At 52.0% G+C, this 15000-nt stretch overlaps 1 protein-coding gene across 1 annotated transcript in view; it reads left to right on the top strand.

Moving 5' to 3' along the window:
- LOC308172155 (PH domain leucine-rich repeat-containing protein phosphatase 1-like) overlaps positions 1–15000 on the top strand; it is a gene marked incomplete at its 5' end in the record, with an annotated part of 44527 nt that overhangs the window by 27143 nt on the left and 2384 nt on the right. Inside the window, 2 exons of the mRNA XM_080547066.1 lie at positions 11748–11944; positions 14449–14574. Coding sequence (XP_080403192.1) covers positions 11748–11944; positions 14449–14574 — 323 coding nt within the window. The remainder of the gene's footprint in view (positions 1–11747; positions 11945–14448; positions 14575–15000) is intronic.

Below are 15000 nucleotides of genomic sequence, written 5' to 3'. Positions count from 1 at the left end.
CTGACCTCACAAACACTCCCACATTGAAAATATGCAAACACACACACACACACACACACACACCTACACTCACACACATACAGAGGTGGTACTCAAGCCCCGAGGGTTATACTGATGGTCATCTCAGGGTGTGTGTGTGTATGCGTGTGTTTAACTTGTTATATAACCAAGCCAACTGGCCCTCCTGCAGAGTGTATTATCCTGCAGCAGTCACTCAATCCGTGTGTGTGTGTGTGTGAGGGCTGTCACTCATTCTGACTTTTGTTCGACGCCGTGGACCTTCGTACGTTTTGTTCTCGTCAAGATGCTGGGTTGGGTCCCCATTGAAAGCAGTGTCTGTTTGGCTTTGTGTGTGTGTGTGTGCGTGTGCATGTGCGTGTGTGCGTGTGTGCGCACGACACGCGCGTGCATGTGGCTGACGATCACACACAGAACGCTTCCGGCACTTTCCATCTGAGTCTCTCTCCCCTCTAGGCTACAGGGTTGTCAAGGCCTCTTGCTACCATTGCCATCTCTCTTTCTCCCTCCCTCTCTATCTCTCCTTCTCTCTCATCTGTCTTATACTCTCACCATCTCCTGCTCTCTCTCTCTCTCTCTCTCTCTCTCTCTCTCTCTCTCTCTCTCTCTCTATCATATATGTATTTTTACCTTCACTCCTCCATCTCCTGCCTTTTCACTCTTCTCTCTCTCCCTTTCTTTATTTCTTTCTTTCTCACTCTCCTTCTCCTCTCGTGCTCTTTTACACTCTTCTCACCACATCCCTCCCTCCATCCATCCCTCCCTCCATCCATCCCTCCCTCTTACTCTGGATTGCACGGCGTACAGTGGGCTACTCACGCTCGTGCTTGGACACGCAAAACACATTCACTCATTCTCCTACACACACACACACACACACACACACACTCTTAATCATTTATATATGTGCTCTCTGCACACAACTTCCACGCCTTGCATATTCCACACAGATTTGCGTCCATGCATATTCGATTACTTTATAGTACACACACACACACACACACACACACGCACGCACGCACAGACAGCCAATCACACACACACACAGACACACACACAAGCCTCTGTCAACGAAGACAATGCTGTGTGTGTGCGTGCGTGCGCGCGTGTGTGTGTCTATGCGTGTGCGTGTGTGTGTGTATGTGTGTAATCTCCCTGGCTGTGTGCTGGCTGATCAAAGGGCTCGTGTTTCCAATGTAAGGTTTCGTAACACACGCATATTACATAACAGCGGGAGTAGGACTAGAGGAGAGGAGGGGGGAGACACACACTCACACACACACACACACACACACACATCAGGCAAGCACATCTACGTCAACACATCCCACTCTTTCACTGAAGGAGGGAATCACTGGGGAGACTCCACTCTCTTACACACACACACACACACACACACACACACACACACACACACACACAACACACAACACACTGTGTCCACTAAGGTACCTCCAAGAGGGGATATTTAAATCGATGTCCATCGATCGATCGGGTGTGCGTTCCTGCCTTCCTAAACCTTGAATCTAGCTCCGGAATAAAGAGTGTGGCAGTAAGCAAGGCAGCGCCGTCTGTTGAGGATAAGGGAGAGAGAGAAGGCTGCTTTTCTGTTTCGCCTGGAGACTTAATCCCTCCTGGTATTATCCAGCCTCACCATGTGGAGCCTCGGTATACTGTTCTTACCATGTGTAGCCCCCCAGTATACTGTTCTTCTTACCATGTGTAGCCCCCCAGTATACTGTTCTTACCATGTGTAGCCCCCCAGTATACCGTTCTTACCATGTGTAGCCCCCCCCCAGTATACTGTTCTTACCATGTGTAGCCCCCCCCAGTATACTGTTCTTACCATGTGTAGCCCCCCCCAGTATACTGTTCTTACCATGTGTAGCCCCCCCCAGTATACTGTTCTTACCACGTGTAGCCCCCCAGTATACTGTTCTTACCATGTGTAGCCCCCCCTCAGTATACTGTTCTTACCACGTGTAGCCCCCCAGTATACTGTTCTTACCACGTGTAGCCCCCCCAGTATACTGTTCTTACCATGTGTAGCCCCCCAGTATACTGTTCTTACCATGTGTAGCCCCCCTCAGTATACTGTTCTTACCATGTGTAGCCCCCCCCGGTATACTGTTCTTACCATGTGTAGCCCCCCAGTATACTGTTCTTACCATGTGTAGCCCCCCAGTATACTGTTCTTACCATGTCTGTGTATGTATGTTTGTTTGTGTGTGTGTGTGCGTGTGTGTGGGGGGGTGCGGGTGGGTTTGTGTGTGTGTGTGGGGGCCGGGTGCGGGTGGGTTTGTGTGTGTGTGTATACATGCTGGTGTGTATGTGTGTGTGTGTGTGTGTGTGTCGTGGGTTGCCTGTTGTGCTTGCTGCCGCACGCGTAAGCCGGCGTTACGTAAAACCCACAGAAGGAGCAGCGAGTGTGAAAGTGGGCCAAACGCTAGAGTGGAACTGACGTTATTCAACAGTCCAACACGCTGCCACTTCCTCCAGGTCCTTCCCTCTCCCGGCTCCCTAGCCCCCACCCCCACCACCACCACCACCACCCCACACTGCCCCCGGTGGCCCTGGACTGGTACTGCACTGTCCTGATCTGTCCCCATCATGATTCATGACTGCGGAGGGACGGTGGGTGTGTAATTGTGTTGCGTTCTGTACTACCGAAGGACACACACACACACACACACACACACACACACAGTCTTTCTCTCTGGTGAGTTTGTAATTGTGTTGTGTTCTGTTCTACCGAAGGACACACGGACACACACACACACACACGCGCTTTCTCTCCGTCTCTCCCCCTATCTCTCACATAGACACACTCACGCAAACACACACAGACACACTCTTTCTCTCCCCCTCTCTCTCACACACACTCACGCAAACACACACAGACACACTCTTTCTCTCCCCCTCTCTCTCACGCAAACACACACAGACACACTCTTTCTCTTCCAACCTCTTCACGTGCGAGCGAGCGCACACCCACACACACACACACACACACACACACACACACTCGAGGCCAAAGGGTAATGGTTTGATTGGGAACAGTCATGGTGGTGATGCCCTCTGCTGAGTGGTCCCTCAGGTTGGGAAAGAAACAGGAGTGATTGTAACCTTCTCTCTCCCTCTGTTAAACGTAAATGTGTGTGTGTGTGTGTGTGTGTGTGTGTGTGTGTGTGTGTGTGTCTGTGTGTGTGTGTGTCCTTCAGTAAAGATTGAAGGTGGAAGATGAGTTACTTCAGGACATCCATCATATTGTGAGTTGTCCCTGTCCTCCCTCCCTCCTGATTGGAGGGACGTTTCATGGTCATCTGCGCCATGGCAACGGAGCATCCTCAACCTTTCTGCTCCTGTGGTAAAGGTGCAACGCGGAGAGGAAATGGGAGGGATGGAGGGAGGGAGGGGGAGAGAGAGAGAGAGAGAGAAAGAGAAAGAGATATGCTCGCTGTTGTTTGTGAGACAAGAGACATGACCACACAATACAATGTCACTCAGCCCAGCCCAGAGGGGCTAGAATCACGTCAGTACTCTACCCAAGAACACACACACACACACACACACACACACACACACTCAGAGAAGCCAGCACCGGAGGCGAACCCTAGTAATCCATCTCTGCGGAGTCGGGGTTTTTTGCGCGAGAAACATCTGGGAACTTTTAAAAGACGCCGTTTAGAGGATTAAGAAGCTACTAATTAAGGATCACGCCTTTCAGAGAGTGTGAACGTGTGGATTTATAGGTTCTGAAGAGGCCCGGAGACCCTGGTTGGAAATCACTCTGCTTGCTGTCTCGTCTGTCATAAACAAACATGCTCACTTACTCACACACACACACATGGACTCACACTCTCTAACACACACACACTCACACTCACAGACTCACACTCTCTAGTCTAACACACACACACACTCACTTACTCACACACACACACACTTACTCACACACACTCACATACTCACACACACACACACACACACACACACACACACACACACACACACACTCACAATATTGTCCATGGTGATCCTGAAAGTTGTGCCTTGGTTGTAGGGAGGTTGTGTGGAGGTTGTGTGGAGGTTGTAGGGAGGTTGTAGGGAGGTTGTAGGGAGGTTGTGTGGAGGTTGTAGGGAGGTTGTGTGGAGGTTGTAGGGAGGTTGTAGGGAGGTTGTAGGGAGGTTGTAGGGAGGTTGTGTGGAGGTTGTAGGGAGGTTGTAGGGAGGTTGTAGGGAGGTTGTAGGGAGGTTGTAGGGAGGTTGTAGGGAGGTTGTGTGGAGGTTGTAGGGAGGTTGTAGGGAGGTTGTAGGGAGGTTGTGTGGAGGTTGTAGGGAGGTTGTAGGGAGGTTGTAGGGAGGTTGTGTGGTGGTTGTAGGGAGGTTGTGTGGAGGTTGTAGGGAGGTTGTAGGGAGGTTGTAGGGAGGTTGTAGGGAGGTTGTAGGGAGGTTGTAGGGAGGTTGTAGGGAGGTTGTGTGGAGGTTGTAGGGAGGTTGTAGGGAGGTTGTAGGGAGGTTGTGTGGAGGTTGTGTGGAGGTTGTGTGGAGGTTGTAGGGAGGTTGTAGGGAGGTTGTAGGGAGGTTGTAGGGAGGTTGTAGGGAGGTTGTAGGGAGGTTGTAGGGAGGTTGTAGGGGTGCTGCCAGGCCCAGCAGATGGAGCAGGATAATTACACCACCCTGGCCTGCCAGCCTGCCACCTCCTATGGTCCTCCAGTCTGCTGCCGTGACTCACCTACCTGGGAGTCCCACACTACTGTCACCTTGGGGCACAGAGAGGGAGAGGGAGGTGGGAGAGAGGGGGGGAGGGAGGGAGAGAAGAGCACAGAGAGATAGAGAGGGAGGGAGAGAGGGGAGGGAGAGAGGAGGGGAGGGAGGGAGAGAGGGGCACAGAGAGGGAGGGATGGGGGGAGGGAGGGGGGGAGGGACACAGAGAGGTAGAGGGAGGTAGAGAGGGGAGGGAGAGAGGGGGGGAGGGAGGGTGAGAGGGGGGGAGGGAGGGAAAAAGGGGCACAGAGAGATAGAGAGGGAGGGAGGGAGAGAGGAGGGGAGGACGGGAGGGAGGGAGAGAGGGACACAGAGAGGTAGAGGGAGGTAGAGAGGGAGAGAGGGGAGGGAGAGAGGAGGGGAGGGAGGGAGAGAGGGACACAGAGAGGTAGAGGGAGGTAGAGAGGGAGAGAGGGGAGGGAGAGAGGAGGGGAGGGAGGGAGGAGAGAATGTGTTTGAGTTGATTCGGAGAAAGAAGCTCAGCCAGAAAAGATTTTCCCGGAGGTTATCAGGGAGTTGATGAACCCACAACCCCGCCCCCAGCTGGACACACACACACACACACACACACACACACACACACACACTCAGCGTGTATGTGGGCGTGCGCGCACGTGTGTGTGTGCGTGCGCATGTTTGCACTCGCCGCAGAACAGCAGTCCAGTAGAGCTATTTACAGGCCTGAGTAACAGCTGGACGGACAGCCTCTCTCTCTCTCTCTCACCCCATCTCTCTCTCCCCCCCCCTCTCTCTCTCTCTGTCCTCCCTCTCTCTGTGCTGTTGGCTCGTGTTCATCCTCCACCCCCCTCCGCTTCAATAACTCCATTACTCTGTACATGTCACCCCCCCCTGGAGAACCGGAGAACAACAGCGTTTTGATGACGAGAACCAGGTGTTATCTGGGTTATTTCCGGAACTGTCTTTTGATAGAGACATCACACACACACACACACACACACACACACACACACACACACACACACACACACACACACACCCCCGTTCCACCTCGCTATCGAATGCCTTTGACTGTCGGTTGTTATGAAACACCTTTTAGAACTGATATAGTCTCAAAACAACCCAGAGATATAAAACAGTACACTTATCACACTGTACTCGACATCCGTTGTACTCTCTCCACAGCTCCATACACACACACACACACACACACACACACACACACACACACACACACCCGTTTCACCTCGGTATCGAATGACTGTGGGTTCTTATGAAACACCTTTTAGAACTGATCTAGTCTCCAAAACCCAGAGGTACACTATCGCACTGTACTCCGCATCCGTACTCTCTCCACAGCTCCACACACACACACACACGCACACGCACACACACACACACACTGGAGCCGTTCATTGTACAGTGTCGTAAATTGAGCTTTTTGACTGTGTGTGTGTGTGTGCGTCGGTGTGCGTCCGTGTGTGTGTGTGTGTCTGTCTTTTTAAATGGGTCATCAGTGCCCTGAGGTACGGCAGGCTCGACCCGGTTTGAGGAGGTGCCGCGGTGTCGGGTTTCATTTAGCAGGTCAGGAGGAGCGCCGGCGAGGGAGGCGGCCTTGTTTACCACACGGGAGGGGGCGAGAGACCGCGACTCCCACAGTGCACGCTGTTAACAGGACTACAACCACACCGCCGGGCCGGGCGAGACGTCGCCCGACTCGCCCAGATCACGTAGAAAGGCCCAGATAAAAATCTGATCTCAAATTGTAATGTAAAAGTGAAACTGTTGATGTTTCAGGGAGTAAACTGACCCCACCCCCATATCAGTGTCTAAGGGGCGGCTTTATCTCTGTGGGCTGTCTGGTCTGGTTCGCGTGGCGAGCTCTGATTGGGCCGGTGTTTCCGGCTTGTTTTGGACCAATCCCTACGTCGTAAGCAAATGAGGATGGTGGTTACCGCGGGAGATGAGGTGAGGAGGGTGGTAGAGAGGCCCAGGGGGGGAGAAGAGAGGCTGAGGAGGGGAGAAGAGAGGCTGAGGAGGGGAGAAGAGAGGCTGAGGAGGGGAGAAGAGAGGCTGAGGAGGGGAGAAGAGAGGCTGAGGAGGGGAGAAGAGAGGCTGAGGAGGGGAGAAGAGAGGCTGAGGAGGGGAGAAGAGAGGCTGAGGAGGGTAGAAGAGAGGCTGAGGAGGGTAGAAGAGAGGCCCAGGAGGGTAGAAGAGAGGCTGAGGAGGGTAGAAGAGAGGCTGAGGAGGGTAGAAGAGAGGCCCAGGAGGGTAGAAGAGAGGCTGAGGAGGGGAGAAGAGAGGCTGAGGAGGGTAGAAGAGAGGCTGAGGAGGGTAGAAGAGAGGCTGAGGAGGGTGGTAGAGAGGCTGAGGAGGGGAGAAGAGAGGCCCAGGAGGGGAGAAGAGAGGCCCAGGAGGGGAGAAGAGAGGCTGAGGAGGGGAGAAGAGAGGCTGAGGAGGGGAGAAGAGAGGCTGAGGAGGGGAGAAGAGAGGCTGAGGAGGGGAGAAGAGAGGCTGAGGAGGGGAGAAGAGAGGCCCAGGAGGGTAGAAGAGAGGCCCAGGAGGGTAGAAGAGAGGCCCAGGAGGGGAGAAGAGAGGCTGAGGAGGGGAGAAGAGAGGCTGAGGAGGGGAGAAGAGAGGCTGAGGAGGGTAGAAGAGAGGCTGAGGAGGGTAGAAGAGAGGCTGAGGAGGGTAGAAGAGAGGCTGAGGAGGGGAGAAGAGAGGCTGAGGAGGGTAGAAGAGAGGCTGAGGAGGGTGGTAGAGAGGCCCAGGAGGGGAGAGAGTCAGCTGGTCTGACTAGGGACAGGTCACGCTGGGGTCAAGTGTGATTGGTGGTTCATTTGGGTCTGGTCCTGTCATGTGTCCAGTCCAAGTGGGGCTTGGCTCCGGGTCTGTTCGAGGTCCTTGACCTGTGTGTGTGTGTGTGTGTGTGTGTGTGTGTGTGTGTGTGTGTGTGAGTGTGTGTGTGTGTGTGTGTGTGTGTGTGTTGGAACACAGCTCGAAGGGGAAGCCGTGGCCTTTCCTGAGCTGGGGGGGGGGGGGGGGGAGGAAACTATCCTCAGAAACCGGCAACGTACACCCTAAACACACACACCCTCTCTCTGCTCACACACACACACACACACACACATATACACACACACACACACATATACATACACACACACACACACATACACACACACACACACACACACAGACACCCACACACACACACGCACACCCACACCCACACACACACGCGCACACCTACACACACACGCCCACACCCACCCACACACACACACCCACACCCACCCACACACACACACGCACACACACACACACCCAGACACCCCTCCCAAGGCCTCGGTGTCCTTTTAACCTGAACCCGACACATCCTACGCATTGTTTTTTGCATTTCCCAGGTCGAGGAGGAACAGGCAACTGTGACAACAAAATGTCAAGTGTTTTCCTCGATCGATGGTTTATGGAGCATTCAGTCCCTACGACGGCTCCATACCAGGGGGGAGGCTGGCGGAGGTAGGCATCGGAAGACGGGCCTCATTGTAAACGCACGGAACGGAAGGAGGAACCGTTCCTCCGACGTCGAACCTCCACCAGCCTCCACGGCTCCCTCCTGGTAACACTGTGTGTATCTATGTTGGTCTGTGTGTGGAGCTATGCGGGATGGGTAAGCGTGTCTTAAGCGGTAAACGACCGACGCTATCCTACGATCTCCGCGGTGACAGGAGAGTCCCGTTCACAGTAAACAGGATGCTCACGTGCCAGCCCCACCCTACTACTTCCCCTGTTCCACTACTACAGCCGCCGTCCCCCCCTCGGCTGTGTGTGTGTGTGTGTGTGTGTGTGTGTGTGTGTGGCCCTTCTGTCTCCACACACCCCTCTGTGACACCGGTAGACTCCGCCGCCCATGCAGAAGCTGTTTTAGGCCCGCTGTTATCATTAGGGTTTCCTACTACCGTGACATGTCATATTGTTCCCCTTCTGAAAAACGTTTGTTCCTGTTTGGTTTCCATCATCATTACAAGGGGGGGGGACAATAACATGGGTGCGCATATGGAGGCGGTTAATCACTGTCGCTGTGTCAAGATTGTGTGTGTGGGGGGAGAGGAGTGTGTGTATGTGTATGTGTGTGTGTGTGTGTGTGAAGGGGTTGTTTGTGTGTGCAAGACTGTATGCCGTGTGTGTGTGTGTGTGTGTGGGAGAGCAAGTGTTCCAACAAAGCCCTAAAAATAGTACGGTTTCCGCTGTGACATATTCAGGCTAAAAGCTTGTGAATAATTTCTCGGAGGAAACAATTTCTCCTCAAACTCCTCAACTCAATTATGAAAATGCACTCAGTTTGTACTTTGTAAAAAAACACAATGTGTTCTCTCACTCAGCGGTGGAACTCTGCGAGCGACCCGACTGTCGATGATAACTTTCATGTGTTTTTCACCGTCTACTTTTGAAAATTATACTTTTTCCACATTTCAGTGATAAAAAAAAAAGAGAAAAAGTCTTTATTTCGACAATGCACAATAATCTACATTTCAGACAATAAGGCTACTGAATTGTAGAAGTGTCGTAGTTCCTTAGTGCCAGTCAAACTGTACTCTTCAATTTCTAAAGTCGGTTATGGTTTGCGCCCCGGAAAATGAGGACGAGTACCAGAGACTAAAAGGTCAGTGCGTTTGTCGTTGTCTCCAGAGCTAAGACGCTGACGACGGTCGGTTAGCTCATAGCCTCGGCTGGCTTCAGTATCAACTTTGGAACGCCTTGCAGGATACAGCGCAGCGTAGGCGCCCAGCGACAGCTCTACCACCAGACTCCGGCCTGGCTTGTAAGAGAGCAGAGTTGAATTATTCAGGGCTGTAAGAGCATGTTCTGGTTCTGGTACTTGCTTACTCATCCGCAGCCAGCACTCTCCCTGTCCTCACACACGCGCACACGCACTCTCCTGCACACACTCACACATTCTTGTGCACACACACACACACACACAGACTCTTGTACACACACACACACACACACAGACTCTTGTACACACAGTCACACACACACACACACACACACACCTACACACTATCTTGCACACACACACACCTACACACTATCTTGCGCACACACACACCTACACACTATCTTGCGCGCACACACACACACACACACACATACACATACACACACACACACACACACACACACTGCCCCATCTGCAGTGGCAGGGCCAGAGTACAGGGATAGCGATGTAGCTAGTTTACAGTTGGCTGCTAGTTGACATGAGGCTGCAGTATGTGAGAGGATTCCTCTGACTCGGGGGGGGTCACGTCTCCACCGTGTCTCTACACATTTCTGACACGGCCTCTCTTCACCCCCCCGTCCATCCCCCCCCCCCCCCGCCAACATATGGTACGGCCCAGGGGCAGTGAAACATGGAGGATGCCGACAGGCAGTAAAACCCAAAGACAGAAAGAGGCCAGCGGGGGCAGAGAGAGAGACGGAGAGAGGGAGGGAGAGAGGGAGGGAGGGAGAGAGAGAGAGACAGAGAGAGAGGAGGGGGGGGGGGGGGGTGCTGCTGCCTATGTTGTGAGACTACACTCCGATTAGCACGCTACTGTCACTTTGGGGCACAGGGAGGGAGGGAGGGAGAGAGAGAGAGAGACAGACAGAAGTATGTATGAAAGAGACAGGTAGAGAGAGACAGAGATAGGGCAAAAACAAAAGCCATACAAATTGACAGACAGGCAGGCAGACAGACAGAAGTGTGTATGAAAGAGCCAGAAAGAGAAGACAGACAGAGAGACCGACACTGATACGGCGGGAGCCAGTTTTGGGACTTGTTGGGTGACAGACAACAGGTGAACGCTGGGTCAGGCCTGATAAGACAACGGCTCAGCTGACAGAATGTCGATAAGCAGGGCCGGCTGACTGTCAGGTTTGGCAGGCTGACGGGGCGGGAAGGAGGGGAGACAGGTCAGAGAGGAGATGAGCGGACAGATGGTTAGGAGGGAATCAAGGCGGCTCAGAGACCGACAGAGCACAAATTAGCTCGTAGCGAGCGTTTGGCACGGGATTTCCTATTGAAATATATACGCCAGCGCTCTTGGCTGCTACGCTAGGAGCCGTCCAGCGGGTGCCCGTATGCTAACAAAGCGAAAAAGGCGTCCGAGTCATTGTGCTGGGGCTCCGTTTAGCGCTTAACGCTAGCACAGCGTCGCGTTGACTTTGTGCCGAGGCGCTAGGCCGCTAACAGTAACGCGGTCGGTCGTCACGTGTCTCGGCGTTGACTTTGTGCTAAGAGAGTACAACGTAAAGGGGCTTTTCAGCACGAGAAAAGTACTAGCCTACGTGAATGCAAAAATTATTAGCGGTGATTAGCATGTAGTGATTAGCACTTAAGACTCCAAAAAGCTCCCAGGTCGTGGGTTTTTGCTGACCCTCTGTTATCCCCACCCACACACACACACACACACACACGTCACACACACACACACACACACACACACACACACACGCACACACACACACACATACACACACACATACACACACACACACACACACACACACACACACACACACAGGCCCCGCCCCACCCATACACACCCATCCCCCACCAGTCTTCGCACAAGTTGTAAAAGAAAATCAGGGGGGATGGTGGATTTTATCATATGGGGACAATTTTAAGCGTCCCCACAGCGTCAGTGTCTTCAGTGTCAGTGACTTGGTAAAAATGTCGTTGCATGTGATGTGTGCGTGCCCCCTCCCTCGCCCACAGTATTTTACTCAATATGCGCATAACTAAAAGTTGAAATAGCAGTAATACAACGTTCATTGATAAAATTACATAAGGGATGGAAAGGGGGGGGATGGCAGTTTTAGAAGGGGGATGATTTTTACCGTTTTTATTTCAGGGGGGGGGATGCCATCCCCCCTCAACTCGAGTGCTGCACATACCCCCCCACACGCCCAGCGTGATGCTAACTCTCCCTTATCTCCTCCCCCTCTGTGTGCTCCAGGGAAGCCCCACAGCGTGGAGAGCTCGGAGCGGGTGCAGCTGTCGGGCACGTACAACGTGCGTAAAGGGAAGCTCCAGCTGCCGGTCAACCGCTGGACCAGACGGCAGGTCATCCTGTGCGGCACCTGCCTCATCGTCTCCTCCGTCAAGGACAGCCAGACGGGGAAGATGCACATCCTGCCCCTCATCGGAGGAAAGGTGAGAGACTGGAACTGTGGGGGGGAGGGGTGGGGGGGGACATGAAGAAAAGCTCCCAAAAAGTGAATAATTAATTGCGTGAAATTATGTTTCCTTTGCAATGAATTATTCACTTTTGGGAGCAGGATTGGGACTGTGCAGGCGTTTCCGGGTATTTGAATGTTGAAAATCCCAGAACTTGAGTCCCAAAAAAAAACACCTCGTAGCCTGAAGTAAGACGCATCTTTATAAAACACACTTTTGGGAATTGTAACAGGGTTTTCATTCCTGTATGAATTTCGTGCTTGATATATGAATGTTGTGCTTCATATATGCACGTGTGATCGTCGGCAATCACCTGCATCACACTTAAAAAGTGACTTCAACATGTAGCCATCTCGCCCTATCCTTTCCCTAAAGTTAAACAGCATCAATTATGTAGCCGATCCTTTCCTGCGACATCATCAATTATGTATCCTTTCCTGTGACATCACACCCTGTATTAGCTGTTATTTACTGTGACATCACACCCTGTATTAGCTGTTATTTACTGTGACATGGTTAACACCAACCACAATACCAACCATCTTTTACTGTGACATGGCCAATTATAACCCTCCTTTGTGACATCACCAATAATAACTTCATTTTATTGAGACATCATCAACTCTGTCCCTTTCCTGTATCATCATCAACTCTCTGTCCCTTTCCTGTGACATCACCATCTCTCTGTCCCTTTCCTGTGACATCACCATCTCTCTGTCCCTTTCCTGTGACATCACCATCTCTCTGTCCCTTTCCTGTGACATCACCAACTCTCTGTCCCTTTCCTGTGACATCACCAACTCTCTGTCCCTTTCCTGTGACATCACCAACTCTCTGTCGCTTTCCTGTGACATCACCAACTCTCTGTCCCTTTCCTGTGACATCACCAACTCTCTGTCCCTTTCCTGTGACATCACCAACTCTCTGTCCTCTAGTGTGACATCACCAACTTTCTGTCTACTGTGACATCACCAACCATAACCTTCCTGTACAAACTCTCCAAAATAATAATAATAATAATAATAATAATAATATACTATATTGTATTTGTAGAGTGCTTTTCTTAACAAGGTTACAACGTTTGAATTATTCCAATATGTCTAATATGACATCAACTTCGGTGAAGGTCCAAAAGGCCGTCATGTCAGAACACAAATTCAGATTTACTGTCCGAACGTCTTTGATGTTTGTGGGCTCCTTATCTGCTCTCACCACATGAAGTACTGACCTGCCCCGGGTGGATTCCCGGGCCTGTTCACTGCTCTTCCAATTTTCAGTCTTATCGCGTTTCTGCCTAGCTTTAGGCTGGCTCTACACATACATCTTTTTGGGGGGGCGGGGCGGGGGGGTTTCATTCCAAGGGGAGTTAGGGAGTGAGCGTTTGGTAATGACTTTGATCCGTTTAGAGCTTTATGGCTGTGTGTGACCGCAGGCCTATTGACTAAGCTCTGCGGGTCTGCCTGCCTGAAAGCACTTCCTATCTCTCTGGCCCTGGCACAATGGACACTCCACATCCCACCACACCCACCGTTCACAGGCTGGATGTCACGCACCAGGCATGACCTCGCTGGCTTGTCATTCGTCATCCTAGCGCGTGCGTGCGTGTGTGTGTGTGTGTGCGCATGCCTGTGTGTGTGTGTGTGTGTGTGCGTGTGTGTGGGTCTGTGTGTGCGTGTGCGTGCATGTGTGCATGTCTGTGTGTGTGTGTGTGTGTGTGTGCGCGTGTGTCTGTGTCTGTGTATGCGTGTGTGTGTGTGTGTGTGTGTGTGTGCGTGCGTGTGTGTGCGTGTATATGTGAGTGTGTGTGCGTGCGTATGTGTGTGTGTGTGTGTGGGCACGTGCATGCAAGCATGTTCAGGCATGCATGTATGTTCTAACGTGTTCTCATGTGTGTGTGTGTGTCTCGTGTGTGTGAGTGTGTGTCTCGTGTGTGAGTGTGCGCGCGCTTGATCGAACATCGCCGCCTATAGCTATTAAAGATGAACATCCTAACCTTGTATGTACGTAACGTCCCTAACGTTTCTTTATTGTGTGTGTGTCCGTGCCTGTGTACATGTGCGTGCGTTTTACGTGCGTACTGTGTCTTTGACCCTACAGGTGTGTGTTTATCCCACGTATCCAGTGCTGAATGTTGTGTGTGAAGGTGTTTATTATGTATTTATTTATTTACCAGGGACATGTGCACATTAATCAACCAATCAGTTTCCACATCGATGTCAATGTGCCACAGAGTGGAATGTAGCTCATGAGCAAATGTTCATCTGTAGTCCCTGAGCAGGCTATTACATGGTCATGTGTGTGTGTGTGTGTGTGTGTGTGTGTGTGTGTGTGTGTGCATGTGTACTGTGTCTGACCCTATAGGTGTTTATCCCATGTATCCAGTGCTGAATGTTGTGTGGGAAGGTGTGTGTCTTTAACCATGTGTGTGTGTGTGTGTGTGTGTGTGTGTGTGTGTGTGTGTGTGTGTGTGTGTGTGTCAGGTGGAGGAGGTGAAGAAGCACAGCCACTGCCTGGCCTTCAGCTCCGCCGGCCCCCAGAGCCACACCTACTACGTCAGCCTGGACAGCTTCACTGAACACCTGCGCTGGCACAGACACGCCTCCAAGGTGAGTGTGTGTGTGTGTGTGAGTGTGTGAGAGTGTGAGTGTGCGAGTGCGTGTGTGTGTGTGTGTGTGTGTGTGTGAGAGAGAGAGAGTGTGAGTGTGAGTGTGAGTGAGTGTGTGTGTGTGTGTGTGTGTGTGTGTGTGTGTGTGTGTGTGTGTGTGTGTGTGTGTGTGCTTCTGGAAGCTAGTCCCACTTTGAGATTCACCACTTTCAGTTCTCTCTCCCTTTTACACACACACACACACCCCATCCATACCCTGTCCACACCCCCCCTTCCACACACACCCACACCCATACCCACATACATACACACACACCCCCTTCCACACACACCCACACCCACACCCACATACATACACACACACCCCCTTCCACACACACACACAAACCTCTGCTCCTCTCTTTTATCTCTCTGAACTCAAGTAGGC

The sequence above is a fragment of the Nansenia antarctica genome (genome assembly GCF_963989245.1).
Source record: "Nansenia antarctica genome assembly, chromosome: 16".
In the NCBI taxonomy this organism is placed as follows: domain Eukaryota; kingdom Metazoa; phylum Chordata; class Actinopteri; order Argentiniformes; family Microstomatidae; genus Nansenia; species Nansenia antarctica.
This window is presented reverse-complemented; position numbering and strand designations above follow the sequence as displayed.